Genomic DNA, 23,866 nt, shown 5'->3' on the forward strand with positions numbered 1-23,866 from the left:
ATTCAAAATGTTCCTTCTAAGTTTTTCACTGAAGATAGATTCTTAAAGTTTAAAAAGACAATAAGAATATTAAATAAACTAAAATATGAAAACATTCGAAGCATACTATTAGGCTGAAACTGATACATATTATGTTTACCAGAAGTGAACACAACCACTTCACGCGAAATCTATTCTCAGTTTTTGTATGAAACAAATTATAACTTAAGTAAAGAAGCTTTTCATTTAAAGCAATAAGAAGGTCGAAGGCGATTTGAGGTATATTACTCATACGCCCCAACAAACCAAAATACTCACCTTAGTTTTTCTCGCCAATACAGTTGAATGAAAACAGTTCGTATGTATTGCAAATCATTTTTACATTTATTATCGTTCGTTGATTTGTACATTTCTAAGCAAATGCTCGTTTTACTTCGTAATTGCGCACAAACGTACACATATGCCTATGCATTCATTGTTATAGTGTGTATGTAAATTTACAACTTCAATTAAATTGCTTGAAACTAAATTTATTCACACATAAAGTAAGTAAAACAAAGTGTAAGCAAATACTACCAAAAATAATAAAACAAATAAAATACATTTGTGTGCATTACAAGTTAATAAGGTTAACTCACGCGAATACCTTGAATTGTGTGGCAAGTGTCAAGAGCAGCAAGAACTACAATAAAATTATTAAACAATATATGAACAGCAACAACAGTGAGATGAGCTCAAATAGCATAAGCAATGCGTTGGCGGAGCCAGCTTCCTGTGGTTCGTGGGCTCATTAGGGTGGGTTAAAAGAAAATCGACTATTATTTTATACTTTAAGCTATGAAAAATTTGTTGGTGTACACCTCAATAAGATACTCTCCATATACGAGCTCCTTATATTAATAGAAATTTTATCCGCATCAAAAAATGCATATCTCGTCTCATATATAGTATTATAAAAAATTGAATTATTTAAAAAAATGCAAAAAAAAAAAACCAATTTAAAAAAAGTTCAAAAAATTCCAACATTTATTAAAGGTTATAGTTTAATTTGGTTCAGGCATAATTTTTCATCTTTGCTAATTTATTTACCAACCTTTTATATAGTGTATAAAGTGAAAAAATATATTTTTTGACCCACACTAGGACACATATAATAACTGTACGGCAACGTGTACAAAAAGAGAAATTGCATTTTTGCAGCTCACATTAGGAAAGTGCTTAAAAAATGAGTTGTCAAAAAAGTCCTGCGGTATTTTTATTGAATTTTTTTTTATTGAAATTGAAATGAATTTTTGATCACTCATGCCCAGCTCTTGATCGATGCTACGGCTGCTACTATGCCGGTCTCTTTCGACCAATTCAGCGATTTTATCGCAATTTTCGACGACAGGCCTTCCTGAGCGTGGCGCATCTTCGACCACCTCTACACCAGAACGAAAACGTTGAAACCATCGTTGTGAGGTGGAAATGGAAACTGTAACGGGTCCATAAACTGCACAAATTTTATTGGCGGCTTGAGATGCATTTTTGCCTTTATCGTAGTAGTACTGTAAAATATGCCGTATTTGCTCTTTATTTTGTTCCATGTTTGCGACGCTATAACTCACGAACGACTTAAATAAACGACAATCAATCAAACACGTGTTATCGCGTGAAATGAGCTTTCCAAAAAGGTATAGCATGACCCGATGCGACGAATAAAACTAGAACTACGCGCTTTCAGCGCCAACTAGCGAAAATACCGCAAGACTTTTTTGACAACCTATTATATCATTTTATTGATTTTTGTATATGTGTCTTCACTAGAATATGCGCCAAGAATAAAAATAAAGAAAAAATTTCCAAAAAAAAAAATTAAAACGACTTGATTAAAAAAGTTTCTTAATACTTAAAAAATCTAAAAGATTAGTTATTTAATAATAATTGCCGATAAAAAAGGTAAGGGAAATCTGTAATTGAGGAAAGAAATAGTTTAATTCAGTTAAATTTTTAGGTGCTTTGATAGATTAAAGCGTGCATTTTTAACTTTGTGTCAACGTAAGAACATTCGATAATAATAAAAGCAAAAATTCGTAACAAACAAGTATTATCAAAGTAAAAGAAAAAATTCAAAAAATAATCAAAAATAATTTTTGATTTCAAAGTTTTTGTATACAAGTAAGTTGTAGTTGCAGTTGCAGGAAATGGTGAAACGACCACTAATTTTTCATATAATATGTGTAAGTTCCACCAATTACTCAAAACAGTATGATCTGACAGCATTAATTATCACGCTAACTTGCGTATTTCAAACAATTTTTAGAGTACCCTAATATGCAAAAACTAAAATGCAACGCTTTTTTGCACGCTCAAATGGCAGCTGCCAAGCATTCAATCATTGCTGGGTGATTAGCTGCGTGGCGCTTCCCTTTACATTCTTACGCCGCCTTGCTTGTCGCCATTGTTGTTGTTGCTGTTGTTCATAGGCCTAACTATTGCCTCAAAAAAATTTATGCAGCTTGTCTACCAATAACCGAACCACCTTCGTCCACTTTCTTTTTCGAACAAATTCTAAACTTTCACTAGGTTTTTAATTGCTCCTCAGCTCGCTTCGTTTCGCTTGCTTATTGTTGTCGCCTTTTTCTTGACTACGCGCTGCTGTTGCCCACTGCCGAAGCACGCAAGACTAATGGCCATTGACGCTGGTAATTAAAATTCGTAGGCCTGCAATAAATAAAACAAAGAGAGCGTGAGATAAAGTGTGAGCAAAGAGTTGCAAATATGAGGAGAGTGAGGGAAAGGATGACAGAAATACCAATTTGATGAAAGTAACGGCTTTCATGTGTGCGCTGGATTCAAATTTTAAAACAAAACAATAAAAAAAACACAGGTTAATGAGAAGGAGCAGTGTCATTGGCAGCATGAAGAATATATTGTACAATATACACTATAAGTAGATACTATAAATTATTGGTATGTATGTATATTAGGGTGATTCAGAAAAATTTTTTTTTTTTTCAATTAGTACTCTGAAAAATAGGTTCCTAGACACCTCTAAGAAAATCTCTCCAAAAATCTATTCATAATAATTTTTTTTCATTGAGTTATAAAATTAATAAGAAATAAAGAATTTTTCCAAAAATAGTCAAATTTCAACCGTTAATATCTTTTAAACGGTTGGGTTTTCGAAAAAATCATAAGAGACCATATTTTAGAGCATTCAACTTCCTACAAAACCTGATTAACAAGATATTTTTTCAACTAGTTGCAAGCAAGATATATATTTTTCTATCTGATAATAAGAAAAAATAGAAAACCGTTAGGCGGAGGACCTTCCCGTTACAATTAAAAACTCATATTTGGAGAGGCTTTCTTAGAGGTGTCTAGAAATCTATTTTTGCGAGTACCAATTGAAAAAAAAAAAATTTTTTTTGAATCACCCTAATGTATGTATATATAGTTGCATTTAGTGGATTCAGCCATCTTTGCCAGTATACAACCGAACTAAAGCTCAATTTTTGAGATATCGGTCTGAAATTTTGCACACGTCCTTTTTCTCCAAGAATCTGCGCGTTGACTGAATCACCGATATCACACTACATTAACATACAGCTGCCATATAAACTGACGGACCAAAATCAAATCCGAACAAAACCAATTTATAGTAATGAAAACTTTTTTATTGGATGAGCTAACTTCAAAAAATGTGCCTTAGTCAAGCGCACAATCTCCAATTATATTGTTTGAAACGGACTTCTATAGCGTGCATGCAACTAACATAACCGATCATTTAAAATCATGTAGTATTTGTATGGACACTTTTTCTATTTATGGCAGCAAATTATAGTTCTTCTTCTTCTTAATTGGCGTAGACACCGCTTACGCGATTATAGCCGAGTTAACAACAGCGCGCCAGTCGTTTCTTCTTTTCGCTACGTGACGCCAATTGGATATTCCAAGCGAAACCAGGTCCTTCTCTACTTGGTCCTTCCTACGGAGTGGATGTCTTCCTCTTCCTTTGCTTCCTCCGGCGGGTATTGCGTCGAATACTTTCAGAGCTGGAGTGTTTTCATCCATCCGAACAACATGACCTAGCCAGCGTAGCCGCTGTCTTTTAATCCGCTGAACTATGTCAATGTCGTCGTATATCTCGTACAGCTCATCGTTCCATCGAATGCGATATTCGCCGTGGCCAATGCGCAAAGGACCATAAGTCCTTATTTCGTTTGCCATGGTCGTCATCAAAAGGGGGGTCTTTCATCCGAGGCTGTTTTTTCTTTTCCATTGGTACTGGTTTTTACGTGGCGGGTCCCAAACCCAGCGCACAACCCTATGTAGGGTATGTTTCGCCTTCTCACATTAGCTCGCTTCGAACGGATGTTCTTAGGCTACCCAGAGGATACTTGGTCAAAGACCGGAAGTAGTGAGCTGCTTGAGCCATGTGTAAAAGAATCGTTTCTGGCCACTCCCAAGCGAATGGCGATCAGAGAACTTTCCTCACTTGCATGAACTTCTACACATGACTCCATCCTCCAGCAAATTATAGTTGTTTTTGCTTTTTCTACAATTACTTCTCTTAGTCATCTATATTTAGTTATAAATATATTTTAAATGCATTTTTAGTTGTACTTACCCACTGTACTTTAACTCGTAAAGCGTCTGTGTATACCAATTTCATACGACAGCGTTACACAAAGAAAAAATAAATACAACATATAGTTAGACAAATAGGTAATTCAAAAATTACATAGGAATAAAATCACCAAGATCTTACAAGAATTTAAGCTTACACATTTCCAGCACATACATATCTAATTATTTTTCTAAAATATCTAGCTTGGTTTATGGGAAGTTGGAGCCTACATGAACGATCATCTAAGTAAGAGAATTTATGTTAATAAAGAGGGGCTGTCACGGAAAAATTTAGTAAGTTTGGAAATTCTGAAAAATATGCTTAAATATTTGTGCAAAAATATTTGTCCTTCTCCAATTACTATATGCCGGCTTCGCAGTTATATTAATTCTCACCATCTGACGGTGACTTTCCTGACTCTTTTATTTTGATTTCTTTTTAAATCATTTTATTACGAGTCTGTGCTTCCAGTTCAACCAGACTATCTTGTGTCGCTATTCATGGTATAAGACAAGTTGAATGTTAATTTCCATTTCTGTTGGGTTCACACAACAGCTCTTACCGCGGAATCCGTTATGTTGAAACACAACGGACTCTTCAAAAAAGCTTTCTAACAACACAAAAAAAATTTGTTTGATCAGATTTAGTTTCGCAAGTATATTATAAACCCTTACCATATTTTTTACTGTACCGGCCATTTAAAAACAAGGTGCCTGGAACTTTTTATCTACATTAATGTGGTTTCCAGTCTTTTCTTTCAGTTTCCGTCTTTGAAGAATATTTAAACAGGTGCATTTCTTTTAGTAACTATGTGTTCAGTTTATATGGAAGCTATTCGCTATAGTAATCCGATCTGAATAATTTTTTCGGAGATTATATTATTACCTTAAGCAGTAATCCATAGCAAATTTCGTGAATATATCTTGTCAAATGCGAAAGTTTTCCATACAAAAACTTTTTTCCGATCGTTCAGTTTGTATGGCAGCTATATGTTATGGTGATCCGATATCGGCAGTTCCGACAAATGAGCAGCTTCTTGAAGAGAAATTGACGTTTGATAAATTTCAAAACGATATCTTAAAAACTGAGGGACTAGTTCGTATATATACAGACGGACGGACAGACAGACGGACATGGCTAAATCGACTCAGCTCAACATACTGATCATTTAAATATACTTTTTAGGGTCTCCGACGCTTCCTTCTGGGTGTTACAAACTTCGTGAAAACTTAATATACCATGTTCAGGGTATAAAAATACTTACACCTGCTTTTATGAACATATTTAGCATTAAAGCAATGATTTTCCAAAAATGTTACATACCTTCGATTACTTCTACTATAGCGGAGAAGCGTATCTAACATTTTATGGATGTCAATCACAGAACTTTGAAGAGCGTGCTATGGGAAAGGCAGCTGTTATAAGCCTAAAAGATTGGCTTAAATCAAGTTCTGTTTGAAAGGCAATGAGTTCTACCCGTTATGCTAGGTAACCTCGCTTTCTCTTGTATTGAATTCAACTAGTAAACTTTTTTGTTGTCGTCTGCCTTGCTTTAAACCAAGCTATATGAGAGTATATATAATTATATTAATTTCATACTTTTACTAACTTAAAAGCCATAGATTTAAGGTTATTGTGCTATGCGCATGAAGTATTTGTTATAAACTGAGACTTTTTGTTACTTATTTAAGCTTGATATGTACAAATGTCTTGTCAGCACGTCTCGTTTACTAATTCAAGGGATTAGTAGGCACGTATGTCAGGCAAAATAATGGATAAAAACCAGTGATATCAAAATAAAACAGCTGAAATATAATACACAAATACTGGCAAAGCTGCACTATGAAGCATAAAATTCAATTTGTTTGTATGTACTATAAATATTTGTCAGTTTGTGTATACCAGCCATCAGACGTTAAAAAATTCAGACTAAATTAATTACAAAATCCCACAGATAACATTATTTTAGAGTCGTTGGCATTCAGTAAGCTGCAGATTTGTTGCAAAGAGAATCTTTCTTTTTGTTTTTGTAATTTTTTTAGAATGAGTATGAATCTCGTTTATCTGTGTGAGTATGTGTATATTTTGAATAAATATTCTATTTGACATAGATCCATTTTTTTTTTAAAGATATCACTGCCTGCCTACGCTTTACATAATGAAATCAGTTGTGTCAAAAAGTAAATAATTGTACAGATTTTGTTCAAATTAAATATCAGATAATACTTTGATTCAGCGATTTGTACACATGCCAATTTAAAATATGAAAATTGTAGCGATTTCTTTATTGGAGTATAAAAAATTTTGTATTGTTCCCTCGTGTTAGCAACCTAACCTGCTGCTCGAAATACATATACTCCTCAAAATTTGTTTTTGAACTTTTCTTAAAATAATTCTGGCATTTAACCAAAATATTCAGTTTCAGAATGACTTTTAATTGAATTAAAATTAATTGTTTTTTTGAGAATTCACTTTTTGTTTTACAACTGTAGTTTCTGAAACAAATTTTCTAAGAGTTGTCCAGAGTTTACAATTTTTCTATAGTCTAACATTTTTTACTCAAGCATTCTAAAATAGAACCTGCTTACCCTTACACGGATTTTTTTTCATGAAATAACTTATAATTCAGCTCTTTAAATGCCGCCAATATAATTTCTAATAAATGCTAACTTTCTTAAAATGCTGAGCTGTTTGTTTACATTAGAACACTCCACTTTTTCATGTCTTTATCATCATTTTGTCTGCTGCTGTCTAAGCCATTTGTTAAGGATCATTTGGCTGGCTGCCAAAGAGTTTGGTTTTCCTTCCATTTAACGTTTTGTGCATATCAGTGTGGCTGTATATAAACAAAAAATTTGAATTTCTAAAGTAATTGTTAAAAAGGAAAAGTACGAACCCGATGTTCTCGAAAGATTTACATAAATGAAATAAAAATTAAAAATTAAAATTAAGGCTCGAGCGTTTAAAAATTAAAAAAAAGCTAGTTTACTTGTCGACTATTTTAAATAATCTACACTGCGTTGACAATATTCTGACCTAAACAAAAACTATTATTAAATTTACTTAAATAAAGCAAAAAATAATATTGGATATAATCCGAAATTGATTAATGATTTCGCTAACTCCAAAGACAGGATTTTCAAATTCCTTCCGCGAAGAAATACAAATCGATCCTCTCACATGTGACAATTATATTATTTCCAATATGTTTACAGAAGTTTTAACTCGAACTACCCTACTAATTCTCCTAAAATGTTTCCTACCAGCACGTGCTTTGTTCGAATACTTCAATTAATGCACCAATTATTTTTGAAGAAGATGTTGAAACACTTTCTACAACTTTGGTTAGACCTATATTGGAATATGTAGTTACGAAATCTATTCTGACAAGTGAGAGTGGGTTCAAAAAACATTTTTTATTTTTCGCCTTAGGGCATTTGCGATGGGATTCTAGGTTAAGTCTTCCTTCATACAATAGTCGTTTAAAAATTATAAGTCTACCACTCGTAGAAAAATGCTTGGTGTTATATTCTTATTAAAAATCGTAAATGGAACAGTTAGCAGTTCTTTTCTCCTGTCTGAAGTTAAACTTATTAGTATCACGAAAATTTTAGAAATAGAATTTTTTTCAAAATTATTTAGTTAAAAATTAAAAAAAAAAAACAAATATTTAAAACATTAATAAAAGAAATTTGCAAAAATAATTTAACTATATTGATATATTAAAATTTTCTAAAAACTTACTTAAAAATTCGAACTTTTTCACTTTTTTCTCAAAAGTACACATGTTCCATTAATTTTTTTATTAAGAATTTAGACGATATTTTTAATGTACCAACGTTGAACTATAAGCTCTCCTCAGTTTTAATCAAGAACTTTATTTTCCTAATAGTGTTTTACTAGTTTTCATATCTTTTATATCAACATATTCAAGCACATATGAATAAGGAAGCAAACTACAGGGTGTTTATGTTTTTGTTTTTCGTCTTTTTTTTGGTTTAGTTTTTAATTTAAATTTAGTAGCTAAAAATATACAATACATAATATACAATAGATAGTAATACATTAAAGCAAATACGCGCATATGCACATAAACAATATACAATTAATATTACATAATATTCTTTTTTGTTTTTATTTTATTTCTTTATACAGAGTACGAACGTAAAAGTAGCGAATAAGCTTACACACGAGCGCATAAATGTCTGTCGCAATTCGTGTTCGGTCTGCTTATGTGTGTGCTACCAACGTGTACAACAACAAATACACTTGCTACTTAATCTAGGATTATATAAACTTTATGCACGCGACTTAAATTATGAGTGATTTTTTTTTTTACTTTTTACGTTTTTACTTTTTATGTATTATTTGTGATTTTTTATGCTAAGCTACATACCGTTTTATTTTATTTATTTCAATTTTTGTTTTTAATTTTATTATATGTTTTTATTTTCTTTTTGTTTTGCTTGTGGTTTTGGAAATTCTTATATTTTAAATTTAGATTACTTTGTAACTCACAATTTGTTGTAGCATTTAATGCTTATTCACTGTTTTTTATATTTTTCTCTAATTATTTCTTAATTTTTTTTTGTATTTAAAAAGTTACGTATACGCCTAAGTGTGCTAGCGTCATACAACTACAATATAAATACCAGCAGCTGCTAGCTACGACTTTTGTAATAGTGTGCGTGCGAAAATGCTTTCGTGTGTGTGACTTGAGTTTTTATGTTTTTTGTGCGTTTGTATGTGTGTCTATGTTATAGTTTTGCTTGCTTGGCTAACTGTTGCTTGTACTGTTAGCTAAGCAGCTTTTATCATTCAACTTTTTGTCATTTTCTTAGTTTTTATGTTCCCTTCAACTATTTTCTGTATATATGTGTATATTTTTGTTGTAAGTGTACATCTGTTTCTGTGTTTGTGCGCGTCTGTGTTTGTGTTTGAGTTTTATTGCACATTTTAGCATTTATGGCACAAGTTTCTTGAATCCAGCACCTTCTTGGCCAAGTTTGAGCTCTTCGTAAATTGTCGGATTTACTTCGTTGCATTGTGTGTGCGCGTCCGCGTTCGCATCGTTGACGATACCATCTCGTTGCGCCGATTGGGCGGTGGTGCCGGCATGCGTGATGGCCGATGTCACTGTGGGCAGCTGTGCGTATGTACGTATGTATGTATGTGTGTGTAAGATTTATTTTTTTATATTTTTGTTTTAATTTCAAATTAAAAAATATAAATAAAATATAAATTTTTATTTTATTTTTAATTCATAAAATTTTTGTTGAATTTTGTATAATTTTTTTTAGTTTTTGTATTTTTATTTTGAAATTTTATTTAAATTTTCAACGTTTTTTAAATTTATTATTTTTAAGAATTAAAATGTTTTTTATTTTTTTTTTGTTTTTTGTTAATTTTTAAGATTTTATATAATTTATCATTTATTGTAATTGTTTCAAATTTTTTTATAATTTTTATTTATTATATTATTTTTATTTTTTGAAGTGTTTGGAATTTAGAATAATTTTTTTTTAATTTTGTTAAATTTATTAAAATTTTTTTATTGTTTTTTTTTTTATTCAAAATGTAGTATTATTATTATTTTTTTTTGTTTTTTTTTTCATTTTTTCCGGAATTTACCCGTCATTCCAATTTTAATATGCACGCGTGGTTGCCAAGTTCATTTTAAGTGTCAAAGCGCCATTTGTTGTAGATTTTATTATTTTATTTGTGTCGCCAATTCATTTTCATCGGTAAACAATTTCGTTGCCGTTGCGTACATTTCATTTTTTGTCCGTCCAGAAGCCGATTTTCAGTTCCATATGCAAATACACACAATCGAGCGATCGAATGGCAACAACAACAGCAGCAGCAAGCGTTTTTAGTTGTGGTTGGGTAGTAGTGGTAGTTGTTGTTATTATTGTTGTATAAGTAGCAGCATACAATAAATTGTAATAAAACGAATATGGGAAGACATTGTCATTTCATTGGTCAAACCACGCAAACAAAAACACGGAACACGAAAGTATGATAAACGGGAGGAAAAGAAAGAACAGAAAAAATATATTAAAATTTGTTAAATTGAGGTTTTTATCCAAATACATAAACACACACATATAATAGTATATATGAACAAAAAAGAAATACTCATAGTGAATTAAAATTCGAAAAACAAGAAAAACCTAAACGATTATATACGGTATTAGCGCATAGGTTAGTTTTTTTTTTGTTTTTGTAATTTTTATTTCTTTTCAACCCACTCTCACACACAAACATGCATACACAAAAAAGGTTGAGGAAAGTGGCATACATGCAAGCTAAGTTGGGTCACATATTTAAAAGCAAACTGTTGCCAATCATTTAAAAAAATGGTGGGAGTTTCAATGAAAGGTTTTGGTATCTTGAAAAATTTCAACGCATAAAATTTAGATGCTAAGATAAATCAATATTTTATTGAAACGAAAATTATTATATAAAAAAAAATTACTAAAAAGATTGGAAACAAAAAATATTTATAAGAAAATTCTCAAAAAAAAGGGTTTAAGATTATTAAGTAAAGCTAAATCCGGGCATTCAGCTTCAGTGATGGGGTCAATAAGATTAAACACGGTGTTGTCAAACTTTTTGATGCTAAGCGCATAAATGTATACTACATATTTTTAAAACTTATATTTTACCATGAAGTCTTTGCAGCACAGAAAAAAATTAATACGAATCAAGCTGTCAAACTTTTGAATTCCACAGAATCTATTTTTCAATACAAATGTAGATTTATTATACTTAAACATCTGTTTATATGACATCTCTTATAATATTTTTACAGAAGTAAAAAAAGGCATGCTTAATATAAATTAAATATTATATAACATTTTTTTATACTAAATTCATTTAGAAAAAGAAAGCGCGAAACCAGAAAAGTTTTTTTTTTAAGAAAAAAAATTACAAAAGTTTTGACATTTTCTACAAAAATTTTTTTTTTTCGAAATTTCTTAACGGTTTTGAGACATTTCTTATTACTTTTATTTCTGATTTTTTTTTTGGCGTTTACTTTTCGTAAACTTTATTTATTTACTTAATTTTTTATTTCTTTTTCTACAAACATATAGTAAACTTTTTGTTATTGTTTAAATTTTTCGAAATTATTAATTGTTTGTTACACTTCGACTACATAAAAGTATATTATTACAAAAAGAAATATGAACATTGGTAATTTATTTATTTAGTTTGTGGACCGAAACTTAGTTTTCCAAATATAGCATAAAAAAAATTATTTTCTTACAATTCTTTAATTTATATAAATAGTATTTTATACAAAAAAATTATAAATTTAAATGGTGATAAAACTAATGGTCTTTAATGTTGTAGCGACAAAAAATAATTATGAATTTGAAGAAATGCTATGCGGAATAGTCTTGCTAGATAAAAATCGGCGTCCGTTCCGGTTCCATAGACCCGACATCGTTGGAACGGATTAATGCTTTATAAGACTTTTTCAACAAGCTTACAGCCTGATGTTATTAAGTTTCAAAGTCTTATTGTCGAAGCTGTCTTTTAGACAAACAAATTACTTTTTTGTTTAGGAAACAATCTTTCGAAAATTTGTTTGGTCCAATGGCCAACGTTATAAAGTGAACATTACTTTAGGAAAAGAAATTTTTTGAGGTTATTCCGAACAAAGATTAATCTGATTATTGTGGTTGTTATCCCAAAAACGGATCCGTCTGAGGTTATTGTGGTTGTAGAGACAGAAAACTTTCAAAAATACACTTGGAGGATTCGGTCTACTTGGATCTACTTAGATCTGACTGTCGTCGAGCCCAGGTCGCACGCACTGGTTGAGCCTAGCTCAACAGACGAGTACACTTAGTTACTATGGAAAATTAGTTTTTTTGTTTCTTAGTGTGTTTCTTCTCTAATTTTGAAACGAATTTTCTTACAAGGAAAATCATGAAAAATTGTTGGAAAAATTTAAAATTTTTTAAAGTTACCTTTGTCATATTTTTGTCTTTTTATTTATATAATTTAGAATTTTGTTACATTTTTCCTAAATTCACTACTAGAACTGTATTTTTATTGGACATTTTTTCCTTTATTTATATATTTTACATATTTCAACTAAAATCTTCAAATGGTTAATTTTAAATCTCACTTTCCAAATTTAATTTTTGAATTTTTCTAAACCACCCAAATACAAGTTTGACAAGTACAACTCACCCCTAATGCAAGTGAAAAGCGTTTATTTCCAGGTCAACACCGGGCTACTGTAGAGCAGATGCCAATATTCATACGGTTATATATTGTATAGTATGTACACTCTTACCAACAAAGAACGCAAATCCACAAACACATAAATATGTACGCTTTCGCTTTCGCTCTTGCACATGCACACACACACATATATATATGTATTTATGTCATATGCCATGTATGCATGCGCGTGTGCGTGCCATCAGTGCAATATATTCAGGTGGCGTTTATTCCTGCTGTAAGTTATGTAAATGGGCTTAAGCGGCCGGTTAAGCTGCTGCAGCTGCAGCTTTACCATTTACGCAAACAAAGTCAAATATTGCAGTTGGAAATTATTCAGTGGGGGATTTGCTGAATTTTTCACCACACTTCTCGGCTCCTCACTGTTTTTTTAAGATTTTAATAAATGTAAAAAAGGCTGGGCTTACACACTTCGCCGGCCATTTTTGTTTGTTTTTACTTTATTTTGGAATTTATGTCGGAGATTTACAAATAAATACACAGTACAACAGCTAATCTGGGGGGTGAGAAATTGCAAGTCAGTGTGATGGTACTAGGTCAGTATAGTAAAACCCTCAAAGGGTTTGGCGTTCGTATGTGTCAGTTTTTTTTTATAACCTTTTACATTTTTTCTTATGTTATAGTGAACGAAAATTGGGTACCAAGTATAGTGTGTAAAAGCTGCTACAACCGTCTAATGCAATGGAAAAATAGATAATAGTGGTACGCGAGTTATGCTAAACTACGTTTTTGCCAAAATGTTACAACTAAGCGAAAAAGCATCAAGGTAAGGAAAAAATTTAAAAGGTCATAAAAAAAAGTGACACATATGAACGCCGAACCCTTTGAGGGTTTTACTATACTGACCTAGTAGTACCATCACCCTGACTTGGAATTTCTCACCCCCCAGACAATAGTCCCAAAAATGTTCCACAGTGATATTTATTGCGCGTATTTATTCTGAGAAGAAAGTGATGGATCTGCATTAAGTGCGGTGTATGTATGTAGAGTATTTAAAAATATATAATTTTGGGATACTGCGTTATACTAAAAGTAAATAATTCATAGAAGGAAAGAAGAAAGGGAAATTTTAGGAAATTTTGAAAAGATTTGAGACGCAGTGATCTAAATTTTGAAGAATGCCGTCAAGAAGCAGATAATTTCAGACTGTCTAAGTATGGACACTTTCATGTACCCAACTTTCTTGAGTCCGACACCGATCTTCGCCGCAACACTTTTACCGGCTATGTCGACGGTTGCTATCTGAAGAAAGATAACTGCTTATGTAAATCGAATAAATCTTAGTTTGTGATCGTAGCATATATACATATGTATGCAGTCGGTTCTGCCATGTCAAATCGATATAATTTTTCAGTGAAAGTTAATACCGACTACTACTTCAGATTTATATTGAAACATTTTCCAAAATATGTTGAGAAATGCTGCAGTTCATGCGCATTAAATCCGGATCCAGCTCGGTTTACTGCCGACTGCTATGGGCATGATTTATGTGCAACTTGTATGAAAACACATGTTAAATATCACTTAGATATTGGCTTTCTGATATCACAAGATATCCTTTTCTTCATTGTGACCTTAAATTTTGCAAGTCTGATTATTTTAGGAATATTTTGTAAAACATGATGCTTATATATGGTTCAGGTTTATATATTTTTTATTTAGTATCAGAGTCTCTCATACAAATATTGTTCTTTGGCAAAGATTTGTTAATAATAAATAGTCATTCCTTATTTTAAGATTTTCGAAGACTGTTTTGTACCTCAGACACCATATTCATCACTTTTTTTCTAAGCTATAAAAACACAGCTTTTTCTACAATGCTAAACAAAAGAGTTGCAAAAACAGACTTGTCAAGGTTATTAAATTGGTCTTTTTTAAGAAAAACTCCACACCAACTATAAGCTGTTCAAAAATGGTCTTAACACAACCGACTAGTCTTATTAGAGAGAATATCTTTCGATTCTATCTAATTATTAGAAGAGGCGATAGTAACGACGTGTTGGCCCAACTTCTTTATAAAGAAGATAAATTCTCCTTAATCTAACTGAATAATTATAAATTTCTCCCTTGAGCTTTTAGAAATTTTAAACATGTAACAAGTTTTGATATTAATAAATATCGCTCACGTAAACACTATATACGGTTTCTTATGCTAAAGATGATAATTGGAAGTCGTAAAATAATATTTTGAATTTTCAGAAATTTCACTTGTTTTCAAAAACTTCACAGCTGAATTTTTCAGTTTCAGAATTTACGTATAACCTTTTATTCAAAATTATTTAGTGCAGAAATACAGAACTATTTCGACTAACATTTGTTTTTCCCCTCAATTAACTTGCTTATATGCCATAAACTCTCCACCCTAACCAACCATAACCTCAAACAATTATCCACTTTCAATACCCACACACACACACATAAATATATGCAACCCCCAATGTACCTAATACAAAACTACACACATATTTATGGTAGCATAATTTAATTCCCGTTATCCGCACTCACCTGAACTTGCTCCAGACCGCGTGTGTATGTTGGATTTTCGAAAGCCACACCATTACCAGCCTTACCGTTACGTGCGCGATGACGCCGATAAAACACAATGGCCGCTGCTGCTAATAGCACAGCCAGAATGCTGGCCACAATGCCACTGATGGTGCCGACAGCATTTGAATATGTTGTCGCTGAGGTGACGTGATGATCGCCCAGCGTGAATTTAACTGGTTCGGTGAGAATGCTGGCGCCTGGAAACAAAATTTTTCAATTATGCTTTATTAAAATTGTTGTTGTTATTACTATAGCACACTAAGTGTAGTGCTTTCATAAAAGAGTTTATGTTTTGATATATAGTATGTATATTTTATTCAATAGTCTTGTGATTAAACTCACCAAAGGAATTGCCAGCTTTCACCACCAGCTCATAGAGCACATCCTTCTTCAAACCATTTATATTCACCGTGGTCTCCTTCACATCGAGGCGTCTAATTTCGGTGGTATTTTGCAGTGTTGTTGCATTGTAGGTCATGCCGTCACCGCTGGATTCACTGGAGTCACCTGCAAGTATGGCTGCCTCATGGTAAAATATCCGATAACCTTCGACCACATTCGGGTTCTTTTGTGGTGGATCCCATCTATGAAATTTAAGAAAGATTTTTTAAGGTATTTAATAAAAGTTTTGTTGTACAAAGTAATTTTTCAAATGACAGTCAGGTCTATGTGACCTGAACGAACTGAACAAGAACTGTCAACACCGCAGCTCTCTTTAAAACTTTTTATAATATATGGGCAAATATTCTGGAAAACCCCTATATTAATGAATTGCAGGTTAACTATTCCAGAACTGAATCCATTTATTGAAAGTTTCTCAGAAGATCGTCGAAAATAAGGCTCAGCCATCACAGTTAAAAAGTTGACCGAACTGTAACCTTCAATTTCAGAAGTTCGAATTCATGATTTATGGATTAATCTCTTGATCTCTTTCCCGATCCTTCTTAAGCTTTCTCCGATTGCAATCACTACCCAACCCTACCAATTTCTCACAACATTAAACTACTCACCTAATCATCACCTCATTGTCCGACACAACGCTGACAGCAATATTCTCCGGTGGTCCCGGCAGTTTATCCCTGTTCATTTCAAAGCAGCCAACAATTGTGCGCGAATATTGCAGGCTACAGATCTCCTTCGAACGCACGGAATCACCGCGACACCAATTCAAACACTTCCTCGGCACATTCGCATCCGCACAACAGCTGCGGTGATCCGAACCGTCCGCCGCGCATTTCATCAGCTTATCGAAGTCCACAATACACTCGGGTTTGTCGGCGATCGCCTCGATGTCGACATAATAACTGCAAGCGGCACGGCAGGCCATGGATACATTCATTTGACGACAACACTCGGATACATTACGTCCCAGCGCGGGTGTGGTGCGTATGCGCACCGAAACCGCCGACGTGGCGGAGCCGAAAGCATTTTCCGCATGACAGAAGTAATCGCCTACATCCGTCGCCAACATCTTATTGATGCGCAGCGACATTGTGTAGAGATTTGTATGCGATTCATTCATTTTGGTTGAGATATCGAAGTGACCACCTTGTATGACGGGCACGCGGCCATCATGATCACGCCAGAAGATGGTCTTTGGTGTCGGTTTAGCATCGACTGTGCAACGCAGCTCGACCTCATCGCCCAACGAGGCGACTGTGATGCCGGCGGCGGTAATTTTTGGTGCATCTAAAAAAGAAGAAAGAATTGAAGAGGAGAAGAATAAGTATTAGCTACAGTTTTAGTTCCACAAAACTCAGTTTGAAGTCCTCGAGTACTCACAGCAAATATTGACTCTTCTTGTGGCCTGCATAGGCACACCATAACCATTGTCTGCATAGCAGGATATATGCTCCATGTCAGCAGTGACATTGTGTATAACTGTAACCATGTGTCTTGACGTATCCTGACGCACCAAATGTCCACCGACGTACAGTGAAATAGTTGGCGCCGGATTACCCAAAGCTAAGCAGAGTATAGTCATCGAACCACCTTCGGGTATGTTATCCGCAGGGTGTACTGTTGGTGGCTGTGAAAACGAAGTTTATTTAGCATGGGAAACCCTTTTCACGATTTCTCACTTACATCAACGAATGCTGGCAACGCTGGATCGGTCCAAGCCACCAGTGTCTCGGAAGGCAGAGATGTCGCATGCTCACCAATTGCTTCGACGTATAGTATGTGTTGTGAGCTGGGTTTGAGGTTGCTCATACGGAGCCATGCTACTTTAGTTTCGATTTTGTTGAACTTCTCCGATTTCATGGGTTTGTGGTAGACTCTTAGGAGGGAGAAGGGAAGAACGAATAATCACATAATAATAATTTATTACTAAGAGGAATCGACATATAAGTTATTTTTTATCTGTTCCATGAGAAACTGGCTAGTTGGAATTAAGTTCAGTACAGTTTTCGAATCCAAACTCTATCAATTTTCAAAACTTTTCTAGAATAGATCAAAGACTGATATACCGACCCACTTCACAAATGTCTGCTTGCCGTTAACAGTACCATTAATATATTAATAAATCAGCGAAAACATTGAGATCCCAAAGAGATGAGCTCAAAGCCATAGGCTCACCTTTTCAAGTATCTAAAGCTAGCCACATATAAAACTCGCTTAAAAGATAGCTTCGCAATTTTAGGGACCATAGATACTGAACTTGAAAACGATTTGGTTACAAGGCCAAATATACCTCAAATATCGTTGGGATTTTAATGATATAAAGCAGAAATATTGTTAGACTCGAGCTGTGTAAGCCACATGTTGACTTTAGTAATACCATTTTATATCGAGGGGCAAAAAATTGTTCCCCAATAACTCTAGAGGTCATCTCCCTTCTGGAATATTATGAATAAAATATGTTACCTAAGCTTTCAGTTAGGCTAATTGATACGTGCAAAAGGCTTGGCTTACAACCCAGTATTAATGTGGTAAAACATGAAAGATAGACCTTACACAAAAATAAGGAATCCAACATTACTTCGATAGTTAAGTTTTGTCTAATTAATGATGGATACGGAGGTTTTCCAAATGACGTTTCGAAACTAAACTTCAATGTTCAACTTAGTCGACTTTAGGATACAATTTTGTTACGAACAAAAATATTTTCCATCTTGGTTCACACTTCTAAGATTGTAATCTTGTGATCCAGAGCTGAAACTCTTTCGATCTTAAGGACGTGGAACTATTCGGATAACAATAGAGGTTACTTAAAATAGATCAACCTCGAAATATTGGCTCAACCCACATTTAACTCATTGAAATGATCTATAGCTTACAGTATTGATATTACCATGAATCTCAGGTGAATTAGATTATTGGTTAATGTTTTGGAGTGTTGGTGACATAGAATATAAACTTCGGGATAGGGGATACTAGTGGGATATCTAGGGTAGTAATTCGATTTGCGCAATTAATGTCTAAAAAAATATGTCAGTAATTTCACTGAAATTAAGCTTAAACCATATTTTCTCTATCTGTGTATATACTGCAATATATCTGAAATATTTTTTTCAACTACTCAATCCATTACTCTAATGAAATATTCACCTTTCGCTATAATTTTCTATTACATAATAATATTTTCTGCCGCACCAGCTGATTTCTATGAAATCTCTTATCATTTTTGATATTTTACAATCTGCCATTCACCCATTCATTGGCACTCACCTGTATGTAATCTTCTCATGCGGATGCGAATATTCTGGTGGCTGCCAAGTCAATTGCATCCAGGTCGCGCTGTGCGATGTAATCGACAACGAGTGGGGCGGTGAGGGTGCACCATAGGTATAATTCTTGTTTGTGGCTACAAATGAAATGAGAAAATATGAATTTTTGTTATTAAGTAAACGAGACCATATAGCATATGTGCGTTTATATATACAGTTGAAAATATCAAAGCTGAGATTAGTGAAAATCAAAGTTTCCAAAAATACCTATCAAACCCGCACAACGCGCCAAGCAATGTCAACCGTCAATCGCATTTGGTTAGCTAATTCTAGCATACTAAATATTTTCAAAAGTGTGTCTGCTTAACTCTATATATGTACAAGTATTTTTGTATTAGAGTAACGAAAAGTTACACTGTAAGTAAAATGTGCTCAATCACATAATGGTAAGTTATAAATAGTTGCAAAGAAGATAGATCTCTATATCTCTCTTTGAGTGACTAGAATGTGACGGGTAAAATGACATGAAGTTCGCAGTAGAATGACAATTAGTCAAAATTTAATACTTTAATTCCAAAAGAAGAGTATAGGTTTAAAAATCTTCCTAAGAGGTTCTATACATAAATTTTAGCTCAGTCTTCGGAAATCTTAAAGTATATAACGAGTAATTCATGTAGAGGTACCTTTTTCGACATCCGTGTTTTGGCAGATTACACGTGAGTCGTGTCAAGCTGTCGTATTAATTTTTTTCCGTACTGTTGGACATTTTATCATGGAAGAACTTAAGCCTGAACAACGTTTAAAAATCATTCAACGAAAATTCACGCTCTGTAAAGAATGTGTCGTGAAACTTCACTGAACTTATGGTCAACATAATCGGCCTAATGAGTGTAGGCCGGCACATATACGAAGATCGCAGAGAGTCGATTCGGTGCAGTTCGCAGCAACTCGTACTAATGTATGGAACGATTTGATGCTTTTTACGCCAAGATCCTAAATTAAAGTAGTACAAAATACAGCTTAAGCAAGAATTGAAGCCGCTCGACCTTACCAAGCAATCTCGCTTTGCTCTATGTGCTCTTGAAAAGTTCCAAGAATAGCAAGATTGTCGCATTTGGGACGAAGGGCAACATGAAGAGATTCAAGAACTGTCATTTTATTCAGAAACAAACACGATTTGGTGTGGGTTGTGAGCCGGTAGAATCATCGGTTCATATTTCTTCAAAAATGATGCCGGTGAAAATGTATTCGTCAATGGCGACCGTCATCGCGCCGTAATAACCGACTATTTGATAGATAAAACTGAATTGAAGTTGATAAAACTTTTAGGGTGAGTTTTCCATATTACTATTGTGATTTGAACCAAAAACGAGAAAAAGTGTGGAGTTGAGTTGCACCAAAGCTTTAATATAGGCTTCACAAATACGAACATTTCTATACAAGAATCATGAATGTTCAGTTTAAATGACATCTAGCTTCTTGGGGAGAAAAGGATATGTTTCAGAACAATATCTTTAAAACTGAAGGACTAGTTCGTATATATACAGACCTATGGTCAGATGAACAAACAGTCGGATATGGCTAAATCGACTTAGGACGTGATTCTGATCATGTACCTACATATGATTTTTATATGGCCTGCAACATTTCCTTTTGTTTGCTACGTTGTTTACGTTATAATAAATAAAATAAAAATTTAAAATTACGTTATATTTTTCCTACAGGGTATGTACTACTGTATCAATATACTTAGCTTTTTAGAATTATTTTAGTCTTATTTTCTATATATAAGTTCGTATATTTATGTGTGCATATGTAAGCTATTTAAGCCACACTCACCATTCTCATCCTCGGTCGTATTGATCAGTAACATCGAAGATGGCAACGCTGTACCGTAACGTCCGCGCGTCACCACCATAATGCGATACAATGCGTGCGGCTCCAAATTCGTCAGCGCGATGCTGGTCTCGTTTGTGGTCAATTCCTGTAGAGAGGCAGCCAAATATGAATGTACCAACCAATTTTAAATGTGTGTATATATATATATTTGTATGCGTATGTGTATGTGTGTGTGAGTATGTATGTGTGCGGATGGTTAGACATTTTAGTGTATGGTGTATGGGTGGTTGTTGGTCAGCGGTTTCACGGTTGGCGGTCAGCAGCGCCATATTTTCCATTAATAGCGATACAACAGCGACGACAACAACATAAACAGAGGTCACAGCCAATCAGTTCGGCATCAATCGATTAATGCATGCAATTGAAATTTGAAATTGGAATTGGAATTTTTAAAATTGTATTGTTTTCTAGATGTGTGTGGCTATGGATATATGTGAGTTTGTATAAGAATTCTGTTGTTGCGTGTATACCGGTATTTTGTTCGTTTTCGATTTATGGCTAATGCGCGCGAAAAATGTGTTTTTGCTGATTCAGTTGCCATTTTGGCTACGGAATTTGACTGCAATGCCATGGATTAGTGACGGAAATTATTATTTTGAAGCACTCAATTATTTTAGCAATGGGAAATTCTCGGAATTGGCACATGACATATTTAGACAAATTACTCCCAGACAAAAACTGGAACAAAAAGTTAGTTTAGATAGAGAAAAATTTATATTTACATGTCTATGGAGCTCCAAAGTTCAGAGTTTATGTCAGTCGTTTGAAATTTACTATCAGAGAAGTTAAGATTAAAATTATTGCAGTTAAAGGTTAATGAAGTTTACGAATAAACTCGCGATTTCAGGAGGTATTATCAATTACGTCCTAAGATTTCTAAATGTAAGAAGAGGTGTTTTAAATATTCCTGGACAATCACTTCATTACTGTCAAAATTTTCAGACAAACTTTAAATAATGTAAGAATAGCATAGATCGAAGAGCTGATCCTCGCATTAAACTTAACGCAGGATCGCACTTAGACAGCTATGATCGCTGGTCTATTGTGATTCCCAAACTCCAAAATCATCAGACCCTTATTGAACGACGAAGCGCTTTGAGGTGGATAATATTACAACCTCAGTTTGGCGAAAACTACCAATTGAGAAGAGAGTGTTTATGTGATTCCATCTCGCCTTCCTCTATACATCTTTAATCGGAGCTTAGCTTACATGAGGACTTTGAAGAAACCTCCGATACTATTCAACTATTTTAAACCATACATGGTTAGTCTGGATTCGGTAGAGGGCGTTCTTATCTAACGAAAGAGCGGCTGGTCAGTTGTCTCCAAACACCTGGAGAATCAGCCGATTGGAAGTTGCACCACGGCAACGCCCCGGCCCACACCGTCGTTCTTGTGAACAGCTACCTAACCAAGACCGGCATCCCAACGTTTCCGCAGCCGCTTTACAGCCCAGATGTGGTCCCCGGACTTCTTTTGTTTTCTTGCCTGAAAAGGCCGATGAAAGGAAAGCACTTTGAGACCTCAGAGGGGATCCAAGCAGCATGCATCGCGGTTCTCAAGGTTATTCAGTAGAATGCCTTCCGTGACGCCTTCAATGTTTTGAAATCGCGCTGGCAACGCTGTATCCACGCAGAAGGAGCCTATTTTGAAACTTTTTAAAGGATTGTAACGTTTGGTTCAATAAATTTTTTTAAATCGACTCACTCCTATTACTTTCCGGACAAAACGTGTAAAGGAATGCTGAAGGGTTTCATCTATGTTTTCCTGAACTTCTTTTGACACCCACATCGTCTACAGTTCTCCCACATTCGAGTTTTTAGAGTGTAGTGAAAAAATCTGTGACGCAGTTCTCTGCGATCAAAATCACCTAGTTATGTACTCGATTTAAGCTTTTCGTTGAACTCTGTTCTCAGGTTATACCTATCTATCGATTTTTAAAAAGTAGGTATATTTTAACAAGACACGATGGGCACACTTAATTTAATCTTTTAAAGACCACTAAGGTACTAGAAATTAGGTTTTGGCAAAACGGTTTTTCAAACTATCCATTTGGAGAACAAATTTCGTCAAAATCCCAAGTGTTCTCAGTGAAGTCAATGGAACTCAGTTCGTTTATTGGAGCTAATAATGCCCCCGAGACTAAAAATCTAACACAATGAGCTCAGAATTTCTTGCCATTGCCATTGCCATTAAAGTTTGATCAAAAAGTTTCAATAAGATTTTAACAAGGCAGATGATGAAAGGTACCTTGTCTTGATAACACGCAGATAGGATACTAGGAAGATAGTTAGCATGCTGTTGAGAACTAGACATCATTGAGTAGACTACAAGCATTTTAACCATCATATATGTAGTTCAGCAGTATTTATGGGACCTCAGACCCACGGACTCAGTCTGAGTAACTAATTTAGTAGCCAATGAACACTACTAGGCGAATTCTCAGTTATTTATTCACTTTAAACTCTATAATATACGATGACGTATTCATAAAAAAAGTTCAATTATGTATTTAGTTTGAATGAGGGTATAAAATATTAATATATTTAAATATATTTTCACCTGATTTTTAGGTTGTTATTTTACCATACACTTGCAGCACAAAGCCATGTCTATATAAAGAGAGTTACATAATTATTTTTATTGCTGCGTATTAACACAAGAAAGCGCAGGCAAAAAACTACAACCATACAACAACACTTAACACTGAACGTGGTCAACGCTTAAAACGTTTGACCGGCATTAGCCGTAGCGACGACACACGGCGGCAAATTGGCTATCCGGCAAGGTTGCACGTCTCCACAACTATTGAGTGTTGCCTCAGCCATAGTCGTTGATTGTTGTTGCTGTTGTGTGTTAATATTTTCACGCTTAATGACAGCAATAGCGCGACAACATATGG

The 23,866-nt window shown here is 34.0% G+C and overlaps 1 protein-coding gene across 4 annotated transcripts in view; it reads right to left on the reverse strand.

Moving 5' to 3' along the window:
- Positions 1 to 2,337: 2,337 nt before the first annotated feature.
- LOC120779082 (Ig-like and fibronectin type-III domain-containing protein 2) overlaps positions 2,338 to 23,866 on the reverse strand; it is a 205,850-nt gene continuing 184,321 nt past the window's right edge. For 3 of the 4 annotated variants that reach the window (XM_040111228.1, XM_040111229.1, XM_040111230.1), the window contains 8 exons: positions 20,905 to 21,049; positions 19,067 to 19,202; positions 17,483 to 17,675; positions 17,180 to 17,426; positions 16,408 to 17,086; positions 15,740 to 15,981; positions 15,356 to 15,594; positions 9,173 to 9,737 (listed from right to left, as the gene is read on the reverse strand). In XM_040111228.1, coding sequence (XP_039967162.1) covers positions 9,555 to 9,737; positions 15,356 to 15,594; positions 15,740 to 15,981; positions 16,408 to 17,086; positions 17,180 to 17,426; positions 17,483 to 17,675; positions 19,067 to 19,202; positions 20,905 to 21,049 — 2,064 coding nt within the window. In that variant the 3' untranslated portion in view covers positions 9,173 to 9,554. Of the gene's footprint in view, positions 2,683 to 4,591; positions 4,618 to 9,172; positions 9,738 to 15,355; positions 15,595 to 15,739; positions 15,982 to 16,407; positions 17,087 to 17,179; positions 17,427 to 17,482; positions 17,676 to 19,066; positions 19,203 to 20,904; positions 21,050 to 23,866 lie in introns of those variants that run through there. The other variant, XM_040111231.1, reaches the window with a different exon arrangement.

The sequence above is a fragment of the Bactrocera tryoni genome, chromosome 5 (genome assembly GCF_016617805.1).
Source record: "Bactrocera tryoni isolate S06 chromosome 5, CSIRO_BtryS06_freeze2, whole genome shotgun sequence".
NCBI lineage: Eukaryota > Metazoa > Arthropoda > Insecta > Diptera > Tephritidae > Bactrocera > Bactrocera tryoni.